General features: G+C 54.2%; 1 protein-coding gene across 3 annotated transcripts in view; it reads right to left on the minus strand.

Moving 5' to 3' along the window:
• The window catches only part of LOC140398194 (E3 ubiquitin-protein ligase DZIP3-like), a 101152-nt gene that overhangs the window by 23076 nt on the left and 50764 nt on the right, over positions 1 to 27312 (minus strand). For all 3 annotated transcript variants that reach the window (XM_072486550.1, XM_072486549.1, XM_072486551.1), the window contains 6 exons: positions 26582 to 26775; positions 23866 to 23937; positions 23511 to 23567; positions 10820 to 10884; positions 9264 to 9315; positions 7302 to 7412 (listed from right to left, as the gene is read on the minus strand). In XM_072486550.1, coding sequence (XP_072342651.1) covers positions 7302 to 7412; positions 9264 to 9315; positions 10820 to 10884; positions 23511 to 23567; positions 23866 to 23937; positions 26582 to 26775 — 551 coding nt within the window. The remainder of the gene's footprint in view (positions 1 to 7301; positions 7413 to 9263; positions 9316 to 10819; positions 10885 to 23510; positions 23568 to 23865; positions 23938 to 26581; positions 26776 to 27312) is intronic.

The following is a 27312-nucleotide window of genomic DNA, read 5'->3' on the forward strand; positions in this document are numbered from 1 at the left end:
TACACTGCTGGAGGCGCTGTCCTTCAGAAGAGGCATTAAACCGAGGACCCACCTGTCTGAGGTGAATGTAAAAGATTCCCTGGCTCTATTTTCAAACAAAATCAGGGGAGTATGCACGATCAATAACTCCAGAAGCGAGATTGGAGACAATTGAAGGCTTTAATACGCTAGATGTTTCCCCCAGCAGCTCAGGTACAGAAGAAAGCTGCTGGGGTGGCACGGGCTCTTATACCCCGCCTTGCAGGGCGGAGCTAACATGCAAGCTTTCCAATGGGAACAAGTACATTCTCCACCAATGGTATTCCGGCATTACTAGGTACTGTAATCCTCCTAACACATTCACCCCCTGTTAAAAAAGAGAGTCCGGCCGGGGTGGTGGCTTTGTATTACAACGTGGTCAACGTGGTAGAAGTTATCGTTATGAAGGTACCGTCAATGCCTCCATACAGCGTTTTGCAGACAACTTTTAACTATTTACAACAGTAATGTACATTTCAAAAGGAAGCAATTAGTCGATCGGGGGCCCTGGTCGTCCTCTGTGATCGTCGTAGCTTTGGTGGTGATGTCGGTGCAGGTTCGGGCGTCTGTGACTCCGGGAGCGTGGTTTCGGCTTCTGTGGCGGCTTCATCACCCGTAGACGTGGCTGGTGGAAGGGCCGACTGACCTGGGAAGGGGGCAGCTGTGGGGTGCACCGGTGGGCAGGGCCTAGACGGGGCAGGTGGAAGAACCGATCCACCTGGGACGGGGGTGGCTGTGGGGTGCGCCAGTGAGAGGGAGGAGGGACTGGTGGCGGGGGTGTATGTGGGGATCCAATGAGCGCCAGGTCCCGTAGGGAGACCGTATCTTGTCGGCCGTCGGGGTACGCCACGTAGGCGTACTGAGGGTTAGCGTGGAGGAGATGGACCCTCTCGACCAATGGGTCCGATTTGTGCGCCCGCACGTGTTTTCGGAGCAGGACAGGTCCGGGAGCTACCAGCCAGGTCGGGAGCGAGGTCCCAGAGGACGACTTCCTGGGGAAGACAAGGAGACGTTCGTGAGGCGTCTGGTTGGTCGTGGTACAAAGCAGTGACCGGATGGAGTGGAGGGCATCCGGGAGGACTTCCTGCCAGTGGGAGACTGGGAGATTCCTGGACCGCAGGGCCAGTAGGACGGTCTTCCAGACCGTTCCGTTCTCCCTCTCTACCTGTCCGTTTCCCAGGCGGTTGTAACTGGTCATCCTGCTCAAGGCGATGCCCTTGCTGAGCAGGAATTGACGCAGTTCGTCGCTCATAAAGGACGACCCCCTATTGCTGTGTATGTAGGCGGGGAAACCGAACAGCGTAAAGATACTATGGAGGGCTTTTATGACGGTGGTTGCGGTCATGTCGGGGCAGGGGATGGCGAATGGGAACCGGGAGTACTCGTCAATCACGTTCAGGAAGTACGTGTTGCGGTCAGTGGAGGGGAGGGGTCCTTTGAAATCCATACTGAGGCGTTCAAAGGGACGGGAAGCCTTTATCAGGTGCGCTTTCTCTGGCCTGTAGAAGTGTGGCTTGCACTCCGCGCAGATTTGGCAATTCCTGGTGGCTGTCCTGACCTCCTCGATGGAGTAGAGCAGGTTGCGGGTCTTGATGAAGTGGAAAAATCGAGTGACCCCCAGGTGGCCAGAGGTCCTCATGGAGGGCTCGGAGGCGGTCCACTTGTGCGTTGGCACATGTGCGCGGGATAGGGCATCAGGAGGCTCGTTTAGCTTCCCGGGACGATACAAGATCTCATAGTTGTAGCAGGAGAGTTCGATCCTCCACCGTAAGATCTTGCCGTTTTTTATCTTGCCCCGCTGTGCATTATCGAACATGAAAGCAACCGACCATTGGTCAGTGAGGAGAGTGAATCTCCTGCCGGCCAGGTAATGCCTCCAATGTCGCACAGCTTCTACTATGGCCTGGGCCTTCTTTTCGACTGAGGAATGGTGGATTTCGGAGGCGTGGAGGGTGCGTGAGAAGAAGGCCACGGGTCTGCCCGCTTGGTTGAGTGTGGCCGCCAGAGGTACGTCGGACGTGTCGATGGCATGCATCGTGACCTTTGCAATGTCTGCTTTGATGCGGCTGAAGGCCTGGCGGGCCTCTATCGACAGGGGAAAAACTGTGGATTGGATCAGTGGACGGGCCTTGTCCGCATAGTTGGGAACCCACTGGGCATAGTAGGAAAAAAAACCTAGGCAGCGCTTCAGTGCCTTGGAGCACTGCGGGAGGGGGAACTCCATAAGGGGGCGCATGCGTTCAGGATCGGGGCCTATCCATTACGCACTACGTAGCCGAGGATGGCTAGGCAGTCGGTGCTGAACACGCAAAATTCTCCACTCCTGCGCCGGTTGGGAGAATCGGCTGGGCCGCCAAAATTTCCCGGGACGCCGGTCCGACGCCCTCCCGCGATTCTTCCAAGTGGCGGGAGCGGCCCGGTCGAGTTCCGTGGGCCGCAGGCCGGAGAATCGCCGGAGACACCCAAAATGGCGATTCTCCGGCACCCCCGCTATTCTCAGGCCCGGATGGGCCGAGCGGCCAGGCCAAAACGGCGGGTTCCCCCCGGCGCCGTCCACACCTGGTCGCTGCAGTCGTGAGCGGTGCGTGAACGCTGGGGGGGGGGGGGGGGAGAACCTGCACCGGGGGGTACCTCAAATGTGGGGTGGCCCGCGACCGGTGCCCACCGATCGTCGGGCCGTCCTCTCTGAAGGAGGACCTCCTTCCTTCCGCGGCCCCGCAAGATCTGTCCTCCATCTTCTTGCGGAGCGGACTTAGAGAGGACGGCAACCACGCATGCACGGATGACGCCAGTTATGCGGTGCCGGACGCATCATCTCTGCAACGCCGCCTTTACGCGGGCGACAAGTCCCGGCGCGTGTAGATGACGCGGCCCCGATCCTAGCCCATTGTCAGGGCCTGAATCGGTCGGGAAAGGGGCCGTTTCGCGCCGTCGTGAACCTCAACGGCGTTCACGACGGCGCGGCCACTTCGGCGCGGGAGTGGAGAATCCCGCCCAGTGTATTTGCGGTCACTAGTGCGGATGGGGAGCTGGTGGTTGGCAGAATTTAGATCCACCGCGGAGAAGACCTTGTAATGCGCGATCCTGTTGACCAGGTCGGATATGCGGGGGAGAGGATACGCGTCGAACTGCGCAAACCTGTTGATGGTCTGACTGTAGTCGATGACCATCCTATGCTTCTCCCCGGTCTTTACAACCACTACTTGAGCTCTCCAGGGGCTGATGCTAGCCTCAATGACACCCTCCTTCAGTAACCGTTGGACCTCTGACCTAATAAAGATCCGGTCCTGGGCACTGTACCGTCTGCTCCTGGTGGCGATGGGTTTGCAATCCGGGGTGAGATTCGCAAACAGGGAAGGCGGATCGACCTTGAGGGTCGCGAGGCTGCAGACAGTGTGGGAGGTATAGGGCCGCCGAATATGAAAGTTAGACTTTGGAGGTTACACTGGAAGTCTAACCCTAGGAGTGTGGCCGCGCAGAGATGGTGAAGGACGTAGAGTCGGTAGTTTTTGAACTCCCTTCCTTGGACTGTGAGGTTTGCTACACAAAACCCCTTGATCTCTACGGAGTGGGAACCGGAGGCCAGGGAGATTTTTTTGATTAACGGGGTGGACGGGGAGAGAACAGCATCTTACCGTGTCGGGGTGTATGAAGCTCTCTGTGCTCGCAGTCGATTAGGCAGGACGTTTCATGCCCGTTGATAAGCACCGTCGTAACAGTCGATAGTGTTCGGGGCCGATACTGGTCCAGGTTCACCGAGGCTACTCTTGGCAGCAGTTGAATGTTTTCTTCGGGCGGTGTGTGGTCAGCTGAGCTGGTGACCTGGTTGTCCATCCAAGATGGCGGCGCCCATTGGTCGCACATGGCTGGGGGTGCACAAAATGGCGGCGCCCATCCATCGCACGTGGCGTCCGTGGGACAAGATGGCGGCGCCCAGAGGCCGCACGTGGCCCTGGAGAGGAAGATGGCGACGCCCGCTGGCTGCACGGGGACCATGGAAAGGATTGTGATGGCGGTCCGCATTCGCCACCGGAGACCGCAGCGACCGCCCGGGCCTGGCGTACCGCCACGGAGTGGCCCTTTTTACCGCATCCTTTGCAGATGGATGCACGGGCCAGACAGCGCTGTCGGGGGTGTTTGGCTTGCCCGCAAAAATAGCAGCGGGGCCCCCCGGGGTTTCCAGGTCGTCTTGCAGCACAAGCTTGTAGGGGGCTGGGAGATGCCTCGGGGTCGGCCGCGTATCAGCGGGCGTTTCGGGAGGCCACATCCAGGGAGCTGGCAAGGGCCCGTGCCTCCTTGAGGCCTCGTGTGTCTTTCTCCAGCAATCGCTGGTGGATTTGGGAGGACAGCATACCTGCAACAAAAGCGTCCTGGATCAAAAGTTGTGTGTGGTCGCTCGCCGAAACTTGCGGGCAGCTGCAGTTTCTCCCCAACACCAGGAGCGCACGGTAGAATTCTTCCAGCGATTCCCCAGGGATTTGTCGCCTCGTTGCTAGCAGATGTCGGGCGTAGACCTGGTTTACCGGGCGAATATAATGTCCTTTCAGCAGCTCCATTGCTGCATCGAAATCGTCCGCGTCCTCGATGAGGGTGTAAATTTCTGGGCTCACCCTCGAGTGAAATTGAAGGGTTTAATACACTAGATGTTTCCCCCAACAGCACAGGTACAGAAGAAAGCTGCTGGGGCGGCACGGGCTCTTGTACCCCGCCTTGCAGGGCGGAGCTAACATGCAAGCTTAACCAATGGGAACAAGTACATTCTCCACCAATGGTATTCCGGTATTACTAGGTACCGTAATCCTCCTAACACAGACTACCACAGGGAGTTAGCCATGGTTGCCCGGCAAATATTTATCCCTCAATTAACGTTACAAAATCAGTTTACCAGGTCATTGTCACATTGCTGTTTGTGTGGGAGCTTGCTCTGCGCAAATTGGTTTCCCATATTACAACAGCAACTACACTTCAGAAAATACTTCAGTGGCTGTGAAACATCCGCTCGTTGTGTAAAACGCGATACAAATGTGATCGCGGGCAGGATTTTCCAGCTTTTCCTGCCGGCGGGATTTGCCCCCCCCCCCCCCAAAACGCGATTATCCCAGCCGCCACACCACCCCCCACCCCCACCGCGGTGCGACAGGCGAGCCACGCAATACGCCGTAGACATCAGCGGGACAGGAAGAATCCGCCAGTGGCCAATGTTAGGCCGCCGCTGGAAAACATGCCGTGGGCGTGGGGTGTAAATCAGACCCCAAGTCTTTCCCTTTTTGTCCTACACCAAGACAGTGAGCTGATTCGAGGCCTTCACCAACACTCTGAAATCGATCACTTCGTCGCAAGCAAACCAACCAAGGACGGCCCTTCCACCGATACCCATTCTTTCAAAGAACAATACGGCACTGGAACAGGCCCTCCGGCCCTCCAAAGTGCATGTTGTGCCCAGCCTGATCCCAAGGCCACTCTACCGGAGAGATGAGCCACCAATTGAGGCCACTCACCAAGGTCCAAGTACCCAGAGAAACAAAACTCCAACATTCTGACATCAGAGAATGTAAAACCAGAAGGCCGACACGAGTGACCACAAATTGTTGGATTAGCCAGTCCGCTTTGTAGGCCTCACCACACCTCGAAATTCATCCTGCGCTTCCAGTGTTACTGCTTCCTCCAGCTAACTGGCACAAATATCTCAGGCAGCTTTACTGCTGGCATGGCCTGGTATTTCCCTGTACAACGCTGCATCTATTCTTACAGTGCCGATTTTCCCATCTTCATCAAAGTTCGGAATTTGAGTTCAAACAAGAGCCGAAGCTGACCATCCCCAAACACAACCCGCAAAATTGCTGCGTTTTATTTATTCATTCATGGGCTGCAGGCGATACGGCCAGGGCCAACATTTATTTTCCACCTCTCATTTCCCTCAAGAAGGTGGTGAACCACTTTCTTGAACCACTGCAGTCCCTGTGGTGTAGGTACACCTGTGCTGCTGTTAGGGAGGGAGTCTCTGAATTTTCACCCAGTGAAGGAACAGTTTCAATGTCACTGCCAAAATGATGGGAAAACGCATTTCCGGAAGAGAATAAGATTTCCATTTTAAAAAGCAATTCCTCGCACAAAGGGGGGTGGAAATCAGGAACTCCATCTGCCAAAAAGCTATTGAGTCTATGGGTCAATCGAAAATTTCAAACCAGAGATAATGAGCGGGTTTCTCTCAGCCCAGGCCGTGCCGGAGAATCGCCGGGCTGGGCCCGAATCGCGTGACGCCGATTCTCCGGAGATCGGAGAATCGGCGCCAGACGGGGGCCGCGTCCCCGGCAATTTTCTGCCCGGGGCGGGCCGAGCGGCTGTACAAAAAAATCTGAGTCCCGCCGGCGCCGTCCACGTGTGGTCTTACCCGGCGGGACCTCGGCCTGCATCCATCTGGGGGCGGCCTGGTGGGGGGAGGAGGGGTCCCACCCTGGGGGGGGGCCTCCACTGTGGCCTGGCCCGCGATCGGGGCCTAGCGATCGGCGGGCCGGCCTCTCGGGCTGGGGGCCTCTTTTGCTCCGCGCCTGCGCGCAATTGCACCGGTCGCGCTGCGCATGCGCCCATTGGCGTTGCTCGCACTGCACGTGCGCTGACCCGCAGCGCCCATCTGACACCGGTATTGGCGGGTGGAGCGGCTTGGGTCGCTCCAGTGCCGTGCTGGACCCCTGTAGGGGTCAGAATCGCTGCTCCTGAGGGCATGTTGACGCCGGCGGCAAACACGACGGCGTTTACGACGGCGTCAACACTTAGCCTCAGGAGCAGAGAATCCCGCCCAATAGTTTTTTAAAAAATTAGACAAGGGATATGGAATCAAGTGGATAAAATGGAGCTAAGATTTCGATCAGCCATGATTGAATTGAATCTATTTACACAGCAACTTTCAAGTTCCCAGGCCATCCCCAAAGTGTTTTCCAGCCAGATCTTTTTTTGCTTTGCAGTCACTGTTGTAATGTAGAAAGCGCAGCAGCCAATTTGAGCACAGCAAGCTCCCACTAACAGCAATGGGGTTATGACTCAGTTAATCGGTTTAGAATTAAAGTGTAGCTGTGAGAGATTGCAACAATAAGTAGCAACTTTAAGAACATAAGACAGGTGGCCTTGTGTGTGTGTGTGTGTGTGTGGGTGGGTGGGTGGGGCGAGGGGGGAAGAGGATGGCATTGAGGCAACACAGGTGTGGAATGTCGATAAAAAAAAAAAAGAGGTTTAAGTTGGAGGAGAAAGATGATGTGGGAAGCAGCTTCCTTTTCTCCAGCACTGACCTTGTAACTGTCCTGCGTCTTCCCCTGCCGCTTCACCAGCTGCTCGTACTGTGCCGACTTCTCTTCACACAGCAGCTGCCACCTTCGCACTGTAGCCTCCAACTCTGCAAACTGACAAGTAAATTCCATCACATTCCGATTCCCTTCCCATCAAACACGCAAGTTCAAACCGTGAGCTGCCGAACCATTCGATCAGGAAGGTTCCAGCTTTAATGTGCTGGGTTAGCGGTCGGTTAATGATCGGTCCCCGCAATCTGACTCAGTTAGAACCATAAATGTATGGAATTCCTACAGTGCAGAAAGGGCCATTCAGCCCATCGAGTCTTCACTGACCCTCTCAAAGAGGCTCACTCCCCATAAGATGATAACCCCAACTAACCTACACACCTTTGGACACAAAGGGGCAATTTAGCCTGGCCAATCCAACTAACCTGCACACCTTTGGACTGTGGGAGGAAACCCACGCAGACACGGGGAGAACGTGCAAACTCCACACGGTCACCCAAGGCCGAAACTGAACCCGGGTCCCTGGCGCTGAGACGCGCCGCCTGGGATAGGGACCAGCTTTCTCCCCCCGATTGCTACAACTATACAGGGCAGTGGTGAGACCGCGCCTACAGTACTGTGTGCAGTACCCTGTGTGCGTTGGACGGTTTCTGGCCGGGGCAGAGATCAGCTGTTAAATTTAAGGCAGGTACTGCGTATTATCGAGGCCAGTGCCTTCCCCTGAACTAGTTTTCATCACCCAGGGATTGGGGTCACATTACGTTGGAAGCAGTTCAGGGAAGGTCCACCAGCCTAATTCCTGGGATGAAGGAATTATGAGGAAAAGCTAAGCAGGTTAGGCCTATAGCTATTGGAGTTGAGAAGAATGAGAAGTGGTCTTATTGAAACGTGCCTGATTCTGAGACAGTTTTGAAAGAGTGGTTTCTCCTTGTGGCAGGATCTAGAACAAGGGTACAAAGTTGAAAAATAAGGGGCGGGATTCTCCCTTCTGGAGACTAAGTCCCCACGCCGGCGGGAAAACCAGCGGCAACCACTCCGGCGTCAACAGCCCCCGAAAATGTGGAGAATTTTAGGTGGACGCCGGAGGGGATGGCGCCGCTCCAGCTGGCACCAAAGGGCGAGTTCGTGCATGCGCGGAATGGCCAGCATGATCTCGCGCATGGGCGGACTGGCCGGCGTATTTCCACGCATGCGCAGACCTGCCGGCGTATTTCCGTGCAAGCGCGGGGCTTTCCTTCTCTGCGTCTGCCCCTGGGCAATATGGCGGAGCCCGACGGGGGCCGGGCGCGGAGGAAAAAAGTCCCCCCCCACGGAAACCAGCCCGCCAGCAGATCAGTAGGCCCCGATCGCGGGCCAGGCCACCGTGGCCCCCCCAGGGGGTCGGAGAATCCCGGCCAAGGAGTCTCCCAGGGAGATGAGGAGGCATTTCTTCTCTCAGATTATCATTAGTTTTTGGAATTCTCTCCCTCAGAGAGCAGTGGAGGTTGGGTCATTGAATATATTCAAGACAGATTTTTGTTCGACAAGGGAGCCCAGGGCTATTGGGGGGGGGGGGGGGGGGGACGGACTGGAGCTGAGGCCACAATCTCACAATCTGATCACCCATGATCTGACTGAATGATGGAACAGACGCATGGGCCGCGAGTTCCTCATTCTTCTCTCTCTCTTCCCCCCCCCCCCCCGGCAAACCTACACCACTCACCCCCAAAATCAATTGGACAATTGGCCTGCTTTTTTAACCTGGGGTTTCCACCTCCTCTACGAGTGCACATCATTTTGGGTGGGCTGCCATGTGTGTCTATTGTGATATTTGAGATGGATGGGTTGGGTGAACCAGAGGGTCCTTTCCTGCCTTTTGTCGCCAGATTGATATAGCACTTGGAGGCTACTCGGCCCTTCATACCCGTTCTGGCTCCTTGCTAGAACTACCCACATAATCTCCCAATTCATTCCTACCTCATTCTTCTCCCGGATTTCCTGCTGCATTGCCTGTGGGGTGTCCTCCTCCCTGTCAATGGACATAAGACACTTTCAATATTCAACAGCTGCCGTACATTCCCACAGAGATGTAAAATTAAAGCTAACAGGGTGTGGTGGTGTAGTGATTGGGAGGACCTGTGGCGCAGTGGGCGAGGTCCCGGCCTCTGGACTGGAAGCTCCGGGTTCAGTTCCCACTTCAGGACTTAGATGGTCGCAGAAAGTGCTTGCGTTAACATGGCCAAACAGGTGGATTAGCGGCCTGTAGGTCCGTCCAATAAACCTGGCTGGCAGAAAGAGTTTTCTGTCAGCTGTACTGCAGAAGGCAATGACAAACACTGCAGTGTTTTGCCAGGCATGATCAATTGAAGTCCATAGTCACCTTGCTGCATGGCAGAGGAGAAGTACAGTGACTGGACTTGTAATCCAGAAGCCTGGCCTGATGATCAGAGACATGGAGACTAGCTCTTAACGATGTTTAAATGGATGGCTCTGGAACAAGTTAGGAATTTGCCCCGCGAGTTCAAATCCCCCCACACAGCAGGCCGAGAATTTAAACTGATTTAATTAAATAAACCTGGAATGAAATGCTCGTGATCAGTTCTGGTATCTGTGAACGTACTGGTTCACTAATGTTCCTCAGGGAAGGAAATCAGCCACCATTACCCGGTCTGGTCTACCTGCAACTCCAGATATGCAGCAATGTATTCGACTTTTAACTGCCCTCCGAAATGGCCTAGCAAGCCACCCAGTTGTAGATAGCCCCCCCACCATCTTCTTCAGGGAAATTAGGGATGCAAAGTAATTTAAAAAAAAAAAAAAATTATTCTTTTATTCATTCGTACCCAATTATTTTTTTTCCCAATTGAAGGGGCAATTTAGCGTTAGGGTTAGCCAATCCACCTAGCCTGCACATCTTTTGGGTTGTGGCTGCTCACTGTTTGGCAGCAATGTTACGGATGGTTTGTGCAAACAGTGTATGATGCACTGGTCTGTTAACGCACCGGAGCCCCAGTACCGTACGCGAACGAGCCTTTGTTCCCTACCTCAGCCGCGACATCTTCAGAAGGGCGGCTGGCGGGCCGGGTAGGGGAATTGAAGTCATGCTCTTGCCTATGGGCAGAACAAGGAGGACAAATGGGAGGTCTGCTGGGCCATGCTCCTCTCAAGCAGCTCCTTGCGAGCTGGATCACTGCCCCACAGCAAGAGGGCCTGCGAGCGCCGGTCCTGGACACCGAGGGAATTATTCTGGGCACCCAGGGAATCGAGGTACTTGGGGGATAGGGAGGAAACTGGATTTTTGGTAGCTAACCAGCCAATGAACTTACGGAATGGTGGGGCAGGTTCAAGGATCTGTGTGGCTTACTCGTTATTGTATTGCTTGCATCCATGCTCTGAGGTTTGTGTGAGGGTGGTTCAGGGGTGCGGAAGACGTGGCCCTTTTGTTGATTTCCATCGGACAACTGTACAGAGAATCACTTTTAAACCATATCTAATTTTGACCGCGATTGCCCATTCGACCAGGATTAATGTACCTGTCCTCATCTGCCGTGCTCTCCACATCCTTTTCATTGACGTTCTCAACCGGGTGCATGGACTTCTGGGAAACACAATTGGGGGATTGGGGGGAGCGGGGGGGAAAGAGGGGAAAAAAGGGACATTGTTCATTAAACACTTTGAAAGCAATATCACAGTGTTTAACTTGAAAAGATGCAAACCTCCCCCCCCGGATGGCTGAGTAAAGGCATAACCCAGTAGCGGATTCAACTATCCGTTCAACTCCATCACTATCCTGCCGAATCAGCTACGTTAGACAGTGAAATGCACTTCAGCGTCTGCAGGCCAGCGAGGAGCTCAAATATCCATTCCTTGAAAGCGCGCTGCCTCAATGTCGACCCTGCCTTCAGCAGCGAGGCTCTCTGCTCTGGAATACCTTCCGCAAACCCTTCTCTCCTTCCTTAAATCCTACCACCTTTATGCCCCGATAAGTCCTTACCTGGTTCCACATCGATTCTGATCGATGGAGCTCCAAAAAGGTGCTATAAATGAAATGAAAATCGCTTATTGTCACAAGTAGGCTTCAAATGAACTTCTTGTGAAAAGCCCCTCGTCGCCACATTCCGGCGCCTGTTCGGGGAGGCTGGTACGGGAATTGAACCGTGCTGCTGGCCTGGCTTGGTCTGCTTTAAAAGCCAGCTCTTTAGCCCTGTGCTAAACCAGCCCCTAGCTGTTGTTCGAATAGCTTGTCTGCTGCCCTCGCTGGGCGGAATTCTCCGCGGTGGTGGGCAGCTCCAGTGGCATATTTCCCACTGGCCAAAATGGCGGGAGACTGCGTCCAATTCTGCGTTTGGAACCTCATTAATTATGCACAGGTGAGCTGCCCTCTGAGTCACCTAGCGAACCGGCAGCCAATTTGTCCGCCCGGCCTCAGCTGACGGGTTTGAAGATTCTGGCACCCTATTTAAACACCATTCCGGTACACTCGTCACTCTCTCCAGCACAGCTGTCTTCACCAGACTGTGCAGGGTGTCAGAAACCCCCGAGAGAAAAGGCCAGCAGGCTCAAGAGGAAGTCTGCTCCTCCATTCAAACACCTCCCCCCACCCCATCACCTGTGAGGCCCCCAGGGCCTCACTTGGACCCCTGCCCACCGCATCTGGAGTCTTCATGTAAACAATGTGCGATCCCTTTGATCCACTTGTTTGTGAGCTTTTCATGCAGCCTTGTCGGGAAACCGTTTCCCTTCCCTCGGTCTTCCCCTAGCAATCGGGTTTTGGAGCAAAGTCATTTCACGTTGACGGGATGCAAAATGGGAAGGCCTGGCGGGATGCTGCTGGTCAGCTGTTTTAATGAGCGTTCATACGGACTTCCGGTTGCGGCGATGCGGAGCTAATTTCGGCACATTTCGGCAGCTCCCGCTATAACGGACTTTTGGGCTCTCCGGCGGAGCCCCAACGGAAATTTTTTGATTGAATCCCGTGTGGGAAGGTGAAGTAAGGTCCCCCCTGACGTCGTATGGCGGGGATTAGCGGTGGAGCGACGGAGAACGAGGCTTTGGAGCAGCGACAAAAACGAGGGGGAAAAACCAAGATGGCGGAGGACAGAGATCGAGCAGCATGGGGGCCGGACCGGCAGGAGTTCCTCAGGCGCTGCGTGGAGGAGCTTAAAAAGGAGGTGCTGGCGCCAATGCTGTTGGCGATCGAGGGGCCGAAGGAGACCCAGAAGGCCCAGGCGGTGGAGCTCCGTGAGGTGAGGGATAAAACTAATGAGAACGAGGACGAGATCCTGGGCCTGGCGGTAAAGATGGAGGCGCACGAGGCGGTGCACAAGAGGTGGGCCGAGAGACTCGAGGTCCTGGAGAACAGGTCGAGGAGGAAGAATCTCCAGATTCTGGGTCTCCCCGAAGGAGTGGAGGGAGCTGATGCCGTGGCGTACGTGAGTACGATGCTCCATTTGCTGAAGGGTGCGGAGGTTTCTCCGAGCCCCCTGAAGCTAGAAGGGGCTCACCGGGTCCTGGCGAGGAGACCCAAGGCGGGCGAGGCACCAATGGCGATAGTGGCGAGGTTCCATCGCTTCGCGGACAAAGAGTGTCCTGAGATGGGCCAAGAAGGTGCGGAGCAGTAGATGGGAGAATGCGGTGATCCGAGTCTACCAGGACTGGAGTGCGGAGGTGGCAAAGAGGAGAGCGGGCTTCAACCGAGTCAGGCGGTGCTGCATAAAAAAAGAGTGAGATTCAGAATGTTGCAGCCTGCGCGACTGTGGGTCACTTATCAGGACCGACACCACTATCTCGAAACGCCAGAAGAGGCTTGGACCTTTATCCAAACCGAAAAATTGGACTTGAACTGAGGGGCTGTGGTTGTGGGGGAGATGTTGACTGTATACAGGGTTGTAAATATGGGTAAAGAATGCTTCATGGGTGGGATGATGGATGGGGATGGGGGAAGAGTTCTTTTCTCTTTTGATGAGATAGTGGGGAATGTGGGCATCGGTGTTGGAGGGAGGTGAGACTCGGGGATGGGGGAACTGGGATAAGGCCGCAACAGGAGCTGCGCCACAGGGGGCGGGGCTGGCTCAGGAAAGCACGGGCTTTTTCCCACGCTAGGGAGGGGGGGGGGGGGAGAATGGAGGAACGCAAGGAGGAGGAGAGATTCCTACACGGGGAGGTCAACGGGAAGGCGGGGGAAGCCGAAGTCAGCTGACTCACGGAAGTAGTATGAAAAGAGCTAGATGCGGATCTAGTGGGGAGGTGGGGGGAGGGAAGGGGGGGGGATAATAGGGTTGCTGCTGCACTGGCTGAGGGGGAACTGAAAATGGAAGAGGTGGTCGGGGCGGGGGTTCCCCGTCTGGGGGACTGGAGGGTGCGGGAGACGCGGGCACGGGACTGGCCTAAGATAGGAGATGGCTAGTCGGCAGGGGGGGGGGCTAGCCCCCCAATCCGGCTGATGACGTGGAATGTGAGAGGCCTAAATGGGCCGGTTAAGAGGGCCCGAGTGTTCGCGCACTTAAAGGGACTGAAGGCAGACGTGGTCATGCTTCAGGAGACACATCTGAAGGTGGCAGATCAGGTCAGGTTAAGGAAGTGTTGGGTAGGACAGGTGTTCCATTCGGGGCTGGATGCGAAGAATAGAGGGGTGGCAATGCTGGTGGGGAAGCGGGTGTCGTTTGAGGCCAAGAACAAGAACATAGTAGCGGACAATGGAGGCCGATACGTGATGGTGAGCAGTAGGTTGCAGGGGACGGGGGTAGTATTGGTAAATGTATACGCCCCGAACTGGGACGATGCTGGATTCATGAAACGGATGTTGGGGCGTATTCCGGACTTGGAGGTAGGGAGCTTGATAATGGGTGGGGATTTCAACACGGTGTTGGACGCAGCATTAGATCATTCCAGATCTAGGACGGGGAAGAGGCCGGCTGCGGCCAAGGTGCTCAGGGGGTTTATGGATCAGATGGGGGGAGTAGATCCGTGGAGATTTGCCAGGCCTTTGGCCAGAGAATTTTCCTTTTTCTCCCATGTACACAAGGCCTACTCCTGGATAGATTTTTTTGTTCTGGGCAGGGCATTGATCCCGAAAGTGGAGGGAACGGAGTATTCGGCCATAGCCATGTCAGACCACGCCCCGCATTGGGTGGAGCTAGAGCTGGGGGAGGAGAGGCGGTTGGATGTGGGACTGCTGGCAGATGAGGAGGTGTGTGGGAGGGTGCATCGAAAGGTATCTGGAGGCCAACGTCAATGGGGAGGTGCAGGTGGGAGTAGTATGGGAGGCGCTGAAGGCGGTGGTCAGGGGAGAGTTAATCTCCATCAGGGGGAGGACTTCCGGGTGCGGCGATGACCAGCTGAGTCGCACGTTTCGGCAGCTCCCGGTGGAACGGACTTTTGGGCTCTTGATAGGAGCCCCAACGGCAATTTTAACGGCTAAAAACACCGTGCGGTAAACCAGAAGGGTGTTCCCCCTGGACACGGATGGAAAAAGGAGAGGAAAGTGGCCGGATTGCAGCGGATCCTTTGGAACAACGGCAAGGAAGGCAAGCAGAAACCAAGATGGCGTCGGAAGGTGGCAGTTTCATATGGGGCCCTGAACAACAAGAGTTCTTGAAACGCTGCGTGGAGGAGATAAAAAAGGAAATGAAGAAAGAGTTGTTGGCCCCGATATTACAGGCGATTGAAGGGCTGAAAGAGGAACAAAAGACCCAGGAGCAGGAGCTTCGGGTCGTGAAGGCGAAAGCAGCAGAGAATGAGAACGATATACAGGGCCTGGTGGTGAAGTCGGAGATACAGGAGGCACACCAGAAACGATCTGTGGAGAGGTTGGAGGCACTGGAAAACAACGCAAGGAGGAACAACTTGAGGATTCTTGGCCTTCCTGAAGGTGTGGAGGGGGCGGACGTCGGGGCATATGTGAGCACGATGCTGCACTCGTTAATGGGAGCGGAGGCCCCGACGGGTCCGTTGGAGGTGGAGGGAGCATACAGAGTTATGGTGCGAGGATCGAGAGCAGGAGAAACTCCCAGAGCCATAGTGGTGAGATTCCTCCGTTTTAAGGATAGAGAAATGGTCCTTAGATGGGCGAAGAAAACTCGGTGTAGTAAATGGGAGAACGCGGTGATCCGCGTTTATCAAGATTGGAGTGCGGAGGTGGCGAGAAGGAGGGCGAGCTTTAATCGGGCCAAAGCGGTACTTCACAAAAAGAAGATAAAATTTGGAATGCTGCAACCGGCAAGACTGTGGGTCACATATCAAGGGAGGCACCACTACTTTGAAACGGCGGATGAAGCGTGGACTTTTATTGTAGAAGAAAAATTGGAATGATTGGATTATGAAAATGAACGTTTGGACAAAGTGGTGGGGCGAATGGGGGGGGGGCGAAGAGGGGTTTTATGTTTTAATCCTGCGGTATGGTAACTTTTCTTTCTCCCACAGGTGGTGATGGGGGGAGGTGGGGAGGGAGAGGAGATGGGGCGTTGGCCATGGGAGGCGGGGCCGAGGGAGAGGCGCGGGCTTGGTTCCCGCGCTATGATAATTATGGCGGGAATAGAGAAGCAGGAAGGAGGGGGCGTCGCACGGTGCGAGCCATGATCACGGGGGGAAGCCGAGGTCAGCCAGAGTTTGCTGACTTCTGGGAGCAACATGGGGGGAGTAATTACGCTAGCGGGGGGTCTAGCAGGGGGGGGGGGGTGGAGGGGGGAATTACTGGGTTGCTGCTGCTGGGGAAAGGGGGGAGTGGGTACGGGAAAGGATGGGCGGGGGGGCACCGTCTGGGAGAGATACAGCTGCGTGGGAACTGGGTGAGAAGCTGGAAAAAGATGATGGCTAACCGGCAAGGGGGGGGGTGGGAAGCCCCCCAACTCGGCTGATCACGTGGAACGTGAGGGGGCTTAACGGGCCGATAAAGAGGGCACGAGTACTCGCACACCTTAAGAAACTTAAAGCAGATGTGGTTATGCTACAGGAAACGCACCTGAAACTGATAGACCAGGTTAGGTTGCGCAAAGGATGGGTGGGGCAGTCGTTCCATTCGGGGCTGGATGCGAAAAACAGGGGGGTGGCTATATTAGTAGGGAAGCGGGTAATGTTCGAGGCAAAGACTATAGTGGCGGATAACGGGGGCAGATACGTGATGGTGAGTGGCAAATTACAGGGAGAGATGGTGGTTTTGGTAAACGTGTATGCCCCGAACTGGGACGATGCCAACTTTATGAGGCGAATGCTAGGACGCATCCCAGACCTAGAGACCGGAAAGCTGATAATGGGGGGAGACTTTAACACGGTGTTGGAACCAAGGCTGGATAGGTCGAAGTCCAGGACTGGTAGGAGGCCGGCAGCAGCCAAGGTGCTTAAGGATTTTATGGAGCAGATGGGAGGGGTGGACCCGTGGAGATTCAGTAGACCTAGGAGTAAGGAGTTCTCGTTTTTCTCCTATGTCCATAAAGTCTATTCACGCATAGACTTTTTTGTGTTGGGTAGGGCATTGATCCCGAGGGTGAGGGGAACGGAATATACGGCTATAGCCATTTCGGATCATGCCCCACACTGGGTAGACTTGGAGATAGGGGAGGAAACAAGAGGGCGCCCACCCTGGAGAATGGACATGGGACTAATGGCGGATGAGGGGGTGTGCCTAAGGGTGAGGGGATGCATTGAAAAGTACTTGGAACTCAATGACAATGGGGAGGTTCAGGTGGGAGTGGTCTGGGAGGCGTTGAAGGCGGTGGTTAGGGGGGAGCTGATATCAATAAGGACACATCAAGGGAAGCAGGAGAGTAAGGAACGGGAGCGGTTGCTGCAAGAACTTTTGAGGGTGGATAGACAATATGCGGAAGCACCGGAGGAGGGACTGTACAGGGAAAGGCAAAGGCTGCATGTGGAATTTGACTTGCTGACTACAGGCACTGCAGAGGCACAATGGAGGAAGGCGCAGGGTGTACAGTATGAATATGGAGAGAAGGCGAGCAGATTGCTGGCACACCAATTGAGGAAAAGGGGAGCAGCGAGGGAAATAGGGGGGGTGAGGGACGAGGAAGGAGAGACGGAGCGGGGAGCGGAGAGAGTGAACGAAGTGTTCAAGACATTTTATAAAAAATTGTATGAAGCTCAACCCCCGGATGGGAGGGAGAGAATGATGGATTTTTTGGATCGGCTGGAAATTCCCAAGGTGGAAGAGCAGGAAAGGGTGGGACTGGGAGCACAGATCACGGTAGAAGAAGTGGTGAAAGGAATTAAGAACATGCAGACGGGAAAGGCCCCGGGACCGGACGGATTCCCAGTTGAATTTTACAGAAAATATTTGGACTTGCTCGCCCCGCTACTGACGAGGACCTTTAACGAGGCAAAGGAAAGGGGACAACTGCCCCCGACTATGTCAGAAGCAACGATATCGCTTCTCTTAAAGAAGGAAAAGGATCCGCTACAATGCGGGTCCTACAGACCAATTTCCCTCCTCAATGTGGATGCCAAGGTCCTGGCCAAGGTAATGGCAATGAGAATAGAGGAATGTGTCCCGGGGGTGGTTCATGAGGACCAAACTGGGTTTGTGAAGGGGAGACAGCTGAACACGAATATACGGAGGCTGTTAGGGGTAATGATGATGGCCCCACCAGAGGGTGAAACGGAGATAGTAGTGGCGATGGATGCCGAGAAAGCATTTGATAGAGTGGAATGGGATTATCTGTGGGAGGTGTTGAGGAGATTTGGGTTTGGAGAGGGGTATGTTAGATGGGTGCAGCTGTTGTATAGGGCCCCAGTGGCGAGTGTGGTCACGAATGGACGGGGATCGGCATATTTTCGGCTCCATAGAGGGACAAGGCAGGGATGTCCTCTGTCCCCATTACTGTTTGCACTGGCGATTGAGCCCCTGGCGATAGCGCTGAGAGGTTCCAAGAGATGGAGGGGAATACTTAGGGGAGGAGAAGAACACCGGGTATCTTTATATGCGGATGATCTGCTACTATATGTGGCGGATCCAGCGGAGGGGATGCCAGAAATAATGCGGATACTTGGGGAGTTTGGGGATTTTTCAGGGTATAAATTGAACATGGGGAAGAGTGAGCTGTTTGTGGTGCATCCAGGGGAGCAGAGTAGAGAAATAGAAGACCTACCGTTGAGGAAGGTAACAAGAGACTTTCGTTACCTGGGGATCCAGATAGCTAAGAATTGGGGCACATTGCACAGGCTAAATTTGACGCGGTTGGTGGAACAGATGGAGGAAGATTTCAAGAGATGGGATATGGTAGCATTGTCAATGGCAGGGAGGGTGCAGGCGGTTAAGATGGTGGTCCTCCCGAGATTCCTCTTTGTGTTTCAGTGCCTCCCGGTGGTGATCACGAAGGCTTTTCTCAAAAGGATAGAAAAGAGTATCATGGGTTTTGTTTGGGCCGGGAAGACGCCGAGAGTGAGGAAGGGATTCTTACAGCGTAGTAGGGATAGGGGGGGGCTGGCACTACCGAGCCTAAGTGAGTATTATTGGGCCGCTAATATTTCAATGGTGAGTAAGTGGATGGGAGAGGAGGAAGGAGCGGCGTGGAAGAGATTAGAGAGGGCGTCCTGTAGGGGGAACCAGCCTGCAGGCTATGGTGACAGCCCCATTGCCGTTCTCACCAAGGAACTATACCACGAGTCCGGTGGTGGTAGCTACACTGAAGATTTGGGGACAGTGGAGACGACATAGGGGAAAGACCGGAGCATTGGGGGGGTCCCCGATAAGAAACAACCATAGGTTTGCCCCGGGGGGAATGGATGGGGGATATGGAATGTGGCAAAGAGCAGGTATAACGCAATTGAAAGATCTATTTGTGGATGGGAAGTTCGCGAGTCTGGGAGCGCTGACTGAGAAATATGGGTTGCCCCAAGGGAATGCATTCAGGTACATGCAATTGAGGGCTTTTGCGAGGCAATAGGTGAGGGAATTCCCGCAGCTCCCGACACAAGAGGTGCAGGACAGAGTCATCTCAAAGAAATGGGTGGGGGACGGTAAGGTGTCGGATATATATAGGGAAATGAGGGATGAAGGGGAGACTATGGTGGACGAACTAAAAGGGAAATGGGAAGAAGAGCTAGGGGAGGAGATCGAGGAGGGGCTGTGGGCAGATGCCCTAAACAGGGTAAACTCGTCGTCCTCGTGCGCCAGGCTAAGCCTGATTCAGTTTAAGGTATTACACAGGGCACATATGACTGGAACACGGCTCAGTAAATTTTTTGGGGTGGAGGATAGGTGTGCGAGGTGCTCGAGAAGCCCAGCGAATCATACCCATATGTTTTGGTCATGCCCGGCACTACAGGGGTTTTGGATGGGGGTGACAAAGGTGCTTTCGAAAGTAGTAGGAGTCCGGGTCGAACCAAGCTGGGGGTTGGCTATATTTGGGGTTGCACAAGAGCCGGGAGTGCAGGAGGCGAGAGAGGCCGATGTTTTGGCCTTTGCGTCCCTAGTAGCCCGGCGCAGGATATTGCTAATGTGGAAAGAAGCCAAGCCCCCGGGGGTGGAGACCTGGATAAATGATATGGCGGGGTTCATAAAGTTAGAGCGGATTAAGTTCGTCCTAAGGGGGTCGGCTCAAGGGTTTACCAGGCGGTGGCAACCGTTCGTTGAATATCTTGCGGAAAGATAGATGGGGGAAAAAAGAAGGCAGCAGCAGCAGCCCAGGACTTGGGGGTGGGGGGTGGGGGGGGGGGAGGGGGGGGGGGGGGGTGGCCTGAGACAAGGCAGTTGCCAATTAGGGCTAGTTTTTATTTTTGTTATTTAATATTTATTTATTTGTTGTTGTTTTCTTTTGTTCTTGTTTAAATAAAAAAGGTCATTATTATCTGTATTGTTATAATGTTGTGTAAAGGATGCACAATGTACTGTGTTGGTTGACCAAAAATTTTCAATAAAATATTATTTAAAAAAAAAAAAATCTCCATCAGGGCTCATAGGGAGAAGAGAGAGGGCAGGGAAAGGGAGAGGTTATTGGGGAGATTTTAAGGGTGGACAGGAGATATGCAGAGGCCCCTGATGAGGGACTACTCAGGGAGAGACGAAGTCTCCAGACGGAGTTCGACCTGTTGACCACAGGGAAGGCAGAGGCACAGTGGAGAAAGGCACAGGGGGCGATGTATGAATATGGGGAGAAGGTGAGTCGGATGCTGGCACATCAGCTCCGTAAGAGGATGGCAGCGAGGGAAATAGGTGGAGTCAAGGATGGCAGGGGAACTACGGTGCGGAGTTCGGTGAAAGCGAGGGTGGAGGAGCGGGAGGTGGATGGTTTGGGGGCGCCAATTGGGGTGGAGGAGCTGGTTAAAGGACTGGGGAGCATGCAGGCAGAGAAGGTCCCGGGGCCGGATGGGTTCCCGGTGGAGTTTTATAGGAAGTATGTAGACCTGTTAGCCCGTTGCTGGTAAGGACCTTCAATGAAGCGGGGGGGGGGGGGAACGACCCTGCCCCCGACAATGTCGGAGGCGACAATCTCTTTGATCTTGAAGCAGGATAAGGACCCACTGCAATGTGGGTCGTATAGACCGATCTCGCTCCTCAACGTAGATGCTAAGTTGCTGACAAAAATGTTTGCTACGAGGATTGAGGACTGTGTCCCGGGGGTGATTCACGAGGACCAGACGGGATTCGTAGAGGGTAGGCAGCTAAATACCAATGTGCGAAGGCTCCTAGTGGGAGTATCTCTGGGAAGTGTAGTATCTCTGGGAAGTGTTGAGGAGGTTTGGGTTCGGGGGAGGGTTTATCAGTTGGGTTAAACTCCTATATAGAGCCCCGGTGGCGAGTGTGGTTACGAATCGGCGGAGGTCAGACTACTTTTGGCTGTATCGAGGGACGCGGCAGGGGTGCCCCCGGTCCCCCTTGTTGTTTGTACTAGCAACTGAACCGTTGGCCATTGCATTAAGGGAGTCTGGGAAATGGAGGGGGGTGGTCCGAGGGGGAGAGGAGCATCGAGTGTCGCTGTATGCAGACGACCTGTTGCTGTATGTGGCGGACCCAGTGGAGGGGATGGTGGAGGTCATGTGGATCCTAAGGGAGTTTGGGGACTTCTCGGGCTATAAGCTCAATGTAGGGAAGAGCGAGCTCTTTGTGGTGCATCCGGGGGATCAGGGAAGAGGGATAGACGACCTGCCGCTGAGGAGGGCGGATAGGAGCTTTCGATACTTGGGGATTCAGGTAGCTAGGAGTTGGGGGGCCCTACACAAACTTAATTTGACGAGGCTAGTGGAGCAGATGGAGGAGGACTTTAAACGGTGGGACATGTTGCCGCTCTCGCTGGCTGGCAGGGTACAGTCGATTAAAATAGTGGTCCTTCCGAGGTTTCTTTTTGTATTTCAATGCCTTCCAATTGTGATCACCGCAGCCTTTTTTAAGAGGGTAGGCAGGAGCATTATGGGCTTTGTGTGGGCGAGTAAGACCCCGAGGGTAAGGAGGGGGTTCCTGGAGCGAAGTAGGGATAGAGGAGGGCTGGCGTTGCCGAATCTGGGTGGCTACTATTGGGCAGCCAACGTGGCGATGATCCCGTAAGTGGGTGATGGAGGGAGAGGGGGCGGCATGGAAGAGGTTGGAGATGGCGTCCTGCAAAGGAACGAGCCTGGGGGCGCTGGTGACGGCACCGCTGCCGCTCTCGCCGACAAGGTACACCACGAGCCTGGTGGTGGCGGCAACGCTAAACATCTGGGGGCAGTGGAGACGGCACAGGGGTGCGATGGGAGCCTCGGTGTGGTCCCCGATCAGAGACAACCATCGGGTTGTCCCGGGAAGGATGGACGGGGGGGTTTCAGAGCTGGCATTGGGCAGGGATTAAAAGAATGGGGGACCTGTTCATTGATGGGACGTTTGCGAGCTTAGGGGCGCTGGAGGAGAAGTTTGGGCTATCCCCGGGAAACGCTTTCAGGTACATGCAAGTGAGGGCGTTTGTGAGGCAGCAGGTGAGGGAATTCCCGCTGCTCCCGGCACAGGGGATTCAAGACAGGGTGATTTTGGGCATATGGGTCGGAGAGGGCAAGGTGTCGGCGATATACCAGGAGATCAAAGCCTCCCCGGCTTTGGTAGAGGAGCTAAAGGGTAAATGGGAAGAGGAGCTGGGGGAGGAGATTGAGGAGGGGCTGTGGGCTGATGCCCTAAGTAGGGTTAATTCCTCTTCCTCGTGTGCCAGGCTCAGCCTGATACAGTTTAAGGTAGTTCACAGAGCGTATATGACGGGGGCGAGGCTGAGTAGGTTCTTTGGGGTGGAGGACAGATGTGGGAGGTGCTCAGGAAGCCCGGCGAATCATGTCCATATGTTTTGGTCATACCCGGCACTGGAGGGGTTCTGGAGAGGAGTGGCGGGAGCAATATCTCAGGTGGTGAAAGTCCGGGTCAAGCCAAGCTGGGGGCTAGCAATATTTGGAGTAGCGGACGAGCCGGGAGTGCAGGAGGCGAAAGAGGCCGGCATTCTGGCCTTTGCGTCCCTAGTAGCCCGGCGAAGGATCTTGTTAATGTGGAAGGAGGCGTAGCCCCCCCGCCTGGAGGCTTGGATAAATGATATGGCAGGGTTTATCAAGTTGAAGAGGATAAAGTTTGCCTTGAGAGGATCTGCGCAGGGGTTCTACAGGCAGTGGCAACCGTTCCTAGACTATCTCGCGGAGCGTTAGATGAAGGTCGGACAGCAGCAGCAGCAACCGGGGGGGGGGGGGGGGGGGGGGTTTCTGGGGGGCATTTGAGCAAGAAAATACATGAATGATCCGGAAAACTGAAATGTACGGGAGGAATCCAATGTACAAAGTTCTGTATCATATTGACTTGCCATGTTCATGTCTTGCTATGCGAGCTTTCTTGTGTTACCCGGGGGGGGGGGGGTTTGTTTGTAAGGTTGCAAATTTTGTTTAAAAATTCTTACTAAATATATTTTAAAAAAAGAAAATGAGCATTCATACGATGCACCCTTGCCACCAGCCAGCGCGAAGACCAGTCGGCCATTAACCCGCCACTGGGAGAATTACAGCCCGATTTTAGGCCACTGGGTTTCTTCCTTTGTCATTTCAGCTCGATTCCCCCCCGCCCCCCCCCCCCCCCCCCCCCCCCCCCCCCCCCCCCTCCCACCAAACACACCACGGGCAAGATGGGAGAATTCCGCCCACTGTTCCAAGTTGCTAATGAAGAATGGCCACATGGATAAGTACGATTGGGGGAAACTGGTTCCCTTGAAGGATGTGTGTCAACAATTTACAATAACTTAGAGACGCGGGAAGGAGGATTGGAAAGTAAACTGAACAAACCTTTTTCCCTTTGGTTTTCTTCTTCTTTTTCCTTCGGCTGATTTTTTGGGGGTCATTCTGCAATTCAAAATTTTTACAAAATAAAAATTAGTTTCTGTCTAAAAATGCTATATAGGCTCGGCTGTGGAGAATGTCACAAATGATGGGCCTAGTTCACACTGCTTCAATTATGAGATCAGAACGAGGAGCGGGGGCACCTCAGGAAGGCTTATTCCCAGCTCCAGGTTCCCACAAGTGGCAGAGGCCAACTTAACCACTTGCAGGTGACCTGCTGACAGCAAACAGGGATGGGCAGCGCTCCAGACAAGCCCAGAGGCCTCCCACTAGTCAAGGAGAACAGGACCAAATAACTTACTACACAGTGTGACTCCGATGGCCTTGGACCTCCCTCTGCTTTCCCTGTTACTTGCGATGATGTTGAAATTTCCTGGAAGATTGAGACGAGAAAACGATGAGCAAGTTCTCCTGGTGACTCTGCCTGACCCACATATCCCCGGAAACTCAAAAAGGTTGACATCTGCTCATGCAATGTCAAAGCCCAAAGAGTTCCTTGCCAGCGAGGAGATCAACACTTATGGTTCTTTCCTAATGATCACCTGAAAATCATTCCTTCACAGACATGGGTTGGCAAAATTAATTGCTTCCTTTATTTTAAATTAAAATATGTGCCTTGAATGCGAGCCCTGAATTTGAACCATGCACTTGGCCGAGGGTAAACCCCCTGACAGGACATCAACCTAATCTAATATAACTGATCCCAAGGTCACCAGGCTCAAGTGGAGGTCAGAAGATTGAGCCATGCGGGGAACCATTCACTCACCTGTAATTTTCCATTAATTACTCATTTGATGGCTGGGTAGGGGTGCTTGCTGTCCAATTACAGAAGGCGGATTGGGTTCCTGGTGCGAGAGAATTATTAGGAGGCCCGCCAGTTTGAAAACAACAGCAGGCTGTGGTGGCAGGTAAGTAAGGGAGAGAGAGAGAGAGAGAGTGAGGGAGAGAGAGCGTGAGAGAACGAGAGCACAGGAGAACGAGAGAGCGCGAGAGTGAGAGCGCGCAAGAGTGAGTGCGTGAGAATGAGAGAGCGCGAGAGTGGGATAGCAGGAGAGTGAGAGAGCGGGAGAGTGAGAGTGCAAGGGAAAGAGCGCGAGGGGGAGCGTGCAAGTGAGAGTGCGCTAGGGAGGGAGCACGAGGGAGAGAGCACAAGGCAGAGAGCATGAGGGAGCGAGCAAGAGAGATAGAGGGGCAGGCCAAAATTGAGGTGTCTACCTCCAAATTTACTGGAATTTAAAATTTTAAAAGTAGGTCCAGCCACCTCAAGCCGCTACTCTCTGGGGTAGGTTTAGGGTGTGGCAGCTCCTGCAAAGAACAACCTGTGATCCAGCTGCAGACAGGCAGACAGAGGGAGGCCTCTAAGCCTGCCAGGGGCACTGGCCCACCCCAGTCTGACGACAGGTGGCTGCCCCCTGGTGGCTGTACTGTCCCCCCCCCCCAACCTGGCTGTGGGACAATTGGCTTTGGGTGACCATCAAGTGGCTGCACATTGCCTACAAGCAGTAGCCCTGCCTCTCCGCCCATGGCATCTCCAGGAATACAGCCCTGTGGTGGGTTGGATTCGGGGAGCTGGCCGGCTGGCCAAAGGTTCTATTTTTAGGCCCACTGGGGCCTAAATATTCAGGCACAAGATGGTCATTAAATTTATTCGAGGCAGAGTTAGACATATTTTTGATAGCCAAGGGTGTCAAGGATTATGGGGCGCAGGGGGATAAGTGGAGGTGAGAGAATGATCTTATTGAATAGCAGTGCAGCCACGAGGGGCTGAATGGCCTACTCCTGCTCTTAAGTCCTATGTTCCTATGAGATGGGAGGCTTGGAACATCACGCATCCCAATCCCCCACTCCCATGCTTTGTAACCATGGTTATTTGGGTGCAGGCCAACGTCTTCCCCGACAGCCAGAGGTCCAGGGATAACGCAAAGGAACTGCAACCATCTGCCTCTGGGATGTGAAACTGTTTCACCCCAACCTACAACCTTAGGTCTCAGCGGCGGGAATGCTGTCCAGTGAGACATTGCAGGCTGAATGCTCAGCTCTTTGATGTGTAGACTCTCCCAGCCCAGTTTCCTTGTAATTCTGCACCCCAGGAACATGAGCTCGGGGGAGAAGGACTGGGAAAAATCATCCCTGAAGCGTCTATGCCACAATGGTCACAGAAGAGATGGAAATAGGGGCAATAAAATGAAGACATAAGCAGCTTTCCGCTTCCCTTACAGCCAGCACGTGGGGCTGTTCTACTTGTAGCAGTGTTCGCATTATGTAAGCCGGTAAATCGTGCCACGCTGCACCGGGGCCTGGCACGAGGTGGCAGCGGAAGCGAGCCCACCTTCGAGTCGCACGTCACCCGCCGCTGCCAGTGGAGGAGCCGTGCGGAGGCCCAGCTCAGCCCAGGGAAGGGAGACTTAACACCAGTCACGCCCTCCCCGTCCCCGGGTCAGAATCATTCCTAATAGGAGGTGCCAGAGGCGGAATGTTGACCCTGTAACCCATCCCCCACCCACTCCATCAGCCAGGGGATCTGCATTCAGAAGAATGGTGGAAACTACCTCCAAAAAAGAGGTGTCGATGGTAGCCATGATGTGGAGATGCCAGCGTTGGACTGGGGTGGGCACAGTAAGAAGTCCAGGTTAAAGTCCAACAGGATTATTTGAAATCACTAGTTTTCTGAGCGCTGCTCCTTCCTCAGGTGAAGACTTCGTTATTGGACTTTAACCGGGTGTTGCGATACTTCTTACTGTGTCCAGAAAGAGGGACAGGGAGGGAGGCTGCCACAAAAAAAAAGTTAATAAAATTGAATGAATGCAAATGCAGCTGTTGATAAGTGCAGACTACCCAAGCTCTGAAAATCAGTGAAAATTCAGATGATGGAATCCCACCTCAGATACAGGCAGAACCTTTTCATCAGAGGGACCTTTCTCCTCGAAAGAACCTGCCGTATGTTACCAAGCAGCGAGAATCGGACTTCACTGTCTGAGGTTAGAAACCCCTGGGTAAGGTTTGAAAGCTCCATCTACCTCTTCAGTGATATCTTGATCCAGTCCACTCTGCGTGTCTCCCCCTGCCCCCACTTCCTTTGCGATTTCTTTTGGGTTCTTCGTGTCAGGTATGGACCTGTCAGTTATCAGCTTAAGATTCTCCTCTTTCCCCGGTGGAGATTCTGCTTTGCTCTCACACACTTTCCCTGTCTCCGTGGGCTTAGCGCCCGTTTCTGCAATGTTAAGAAAGCATTAGAATCATAGAATCCCTACAGTGCAGCAGGAGACCGTTCGGCCCATCGAGTCTGCACCGACACTTCTGACAGAGCACCCTAACCAGGCTCCCGCCCCATCCTTGCAACCCTGTAACCCCACCTAACCCGCACATCCCTGGGCACAAAGGGGTAATTTATCATGGCCAATCCACCTAACCCGCACATCCCTGGGCACAAAGGGGCAATTTATCATGGCCAATCCACCTAACCCGCACATCCCTGGGCACAAAGGGGCTATGTATCATGGCCAATCCACCTAACCCGCACATCCCTAGGCACAAAGGGGTAATTTATCATGGCCAATCCACCTAACCCGCACATCCCTGGGCACAAAGGGGCAATTTATCATGGCCAATCCACCTAACCCGCACATCCCTGGGCACAAAGGGGCTATGTATCATGGCCAATCCACCTAACCCGCACGTCCCTGGGCACAAAGGGGCAATTTATCATGGCCAATCCACCTAACGCGCACATCCCTGGACACGAAGGGGC

Source organism: Scyliorhinus torazame, chromosome 21 (genome assembly GCF_047496885.1).
Source record: "Scyliorhinus torazame isolate Kashiwa2021f chromosome 21, sScyTor2.1, whole genome shotgun sequence".
Classification (NCBI taxonomy): Eukaryota; Metazoa; Chordata; class Chondrichthyes; order Carcharhiniformes; family Scyliorhinidae; genus Scyliorhinus; species Scyliorhinus torazame.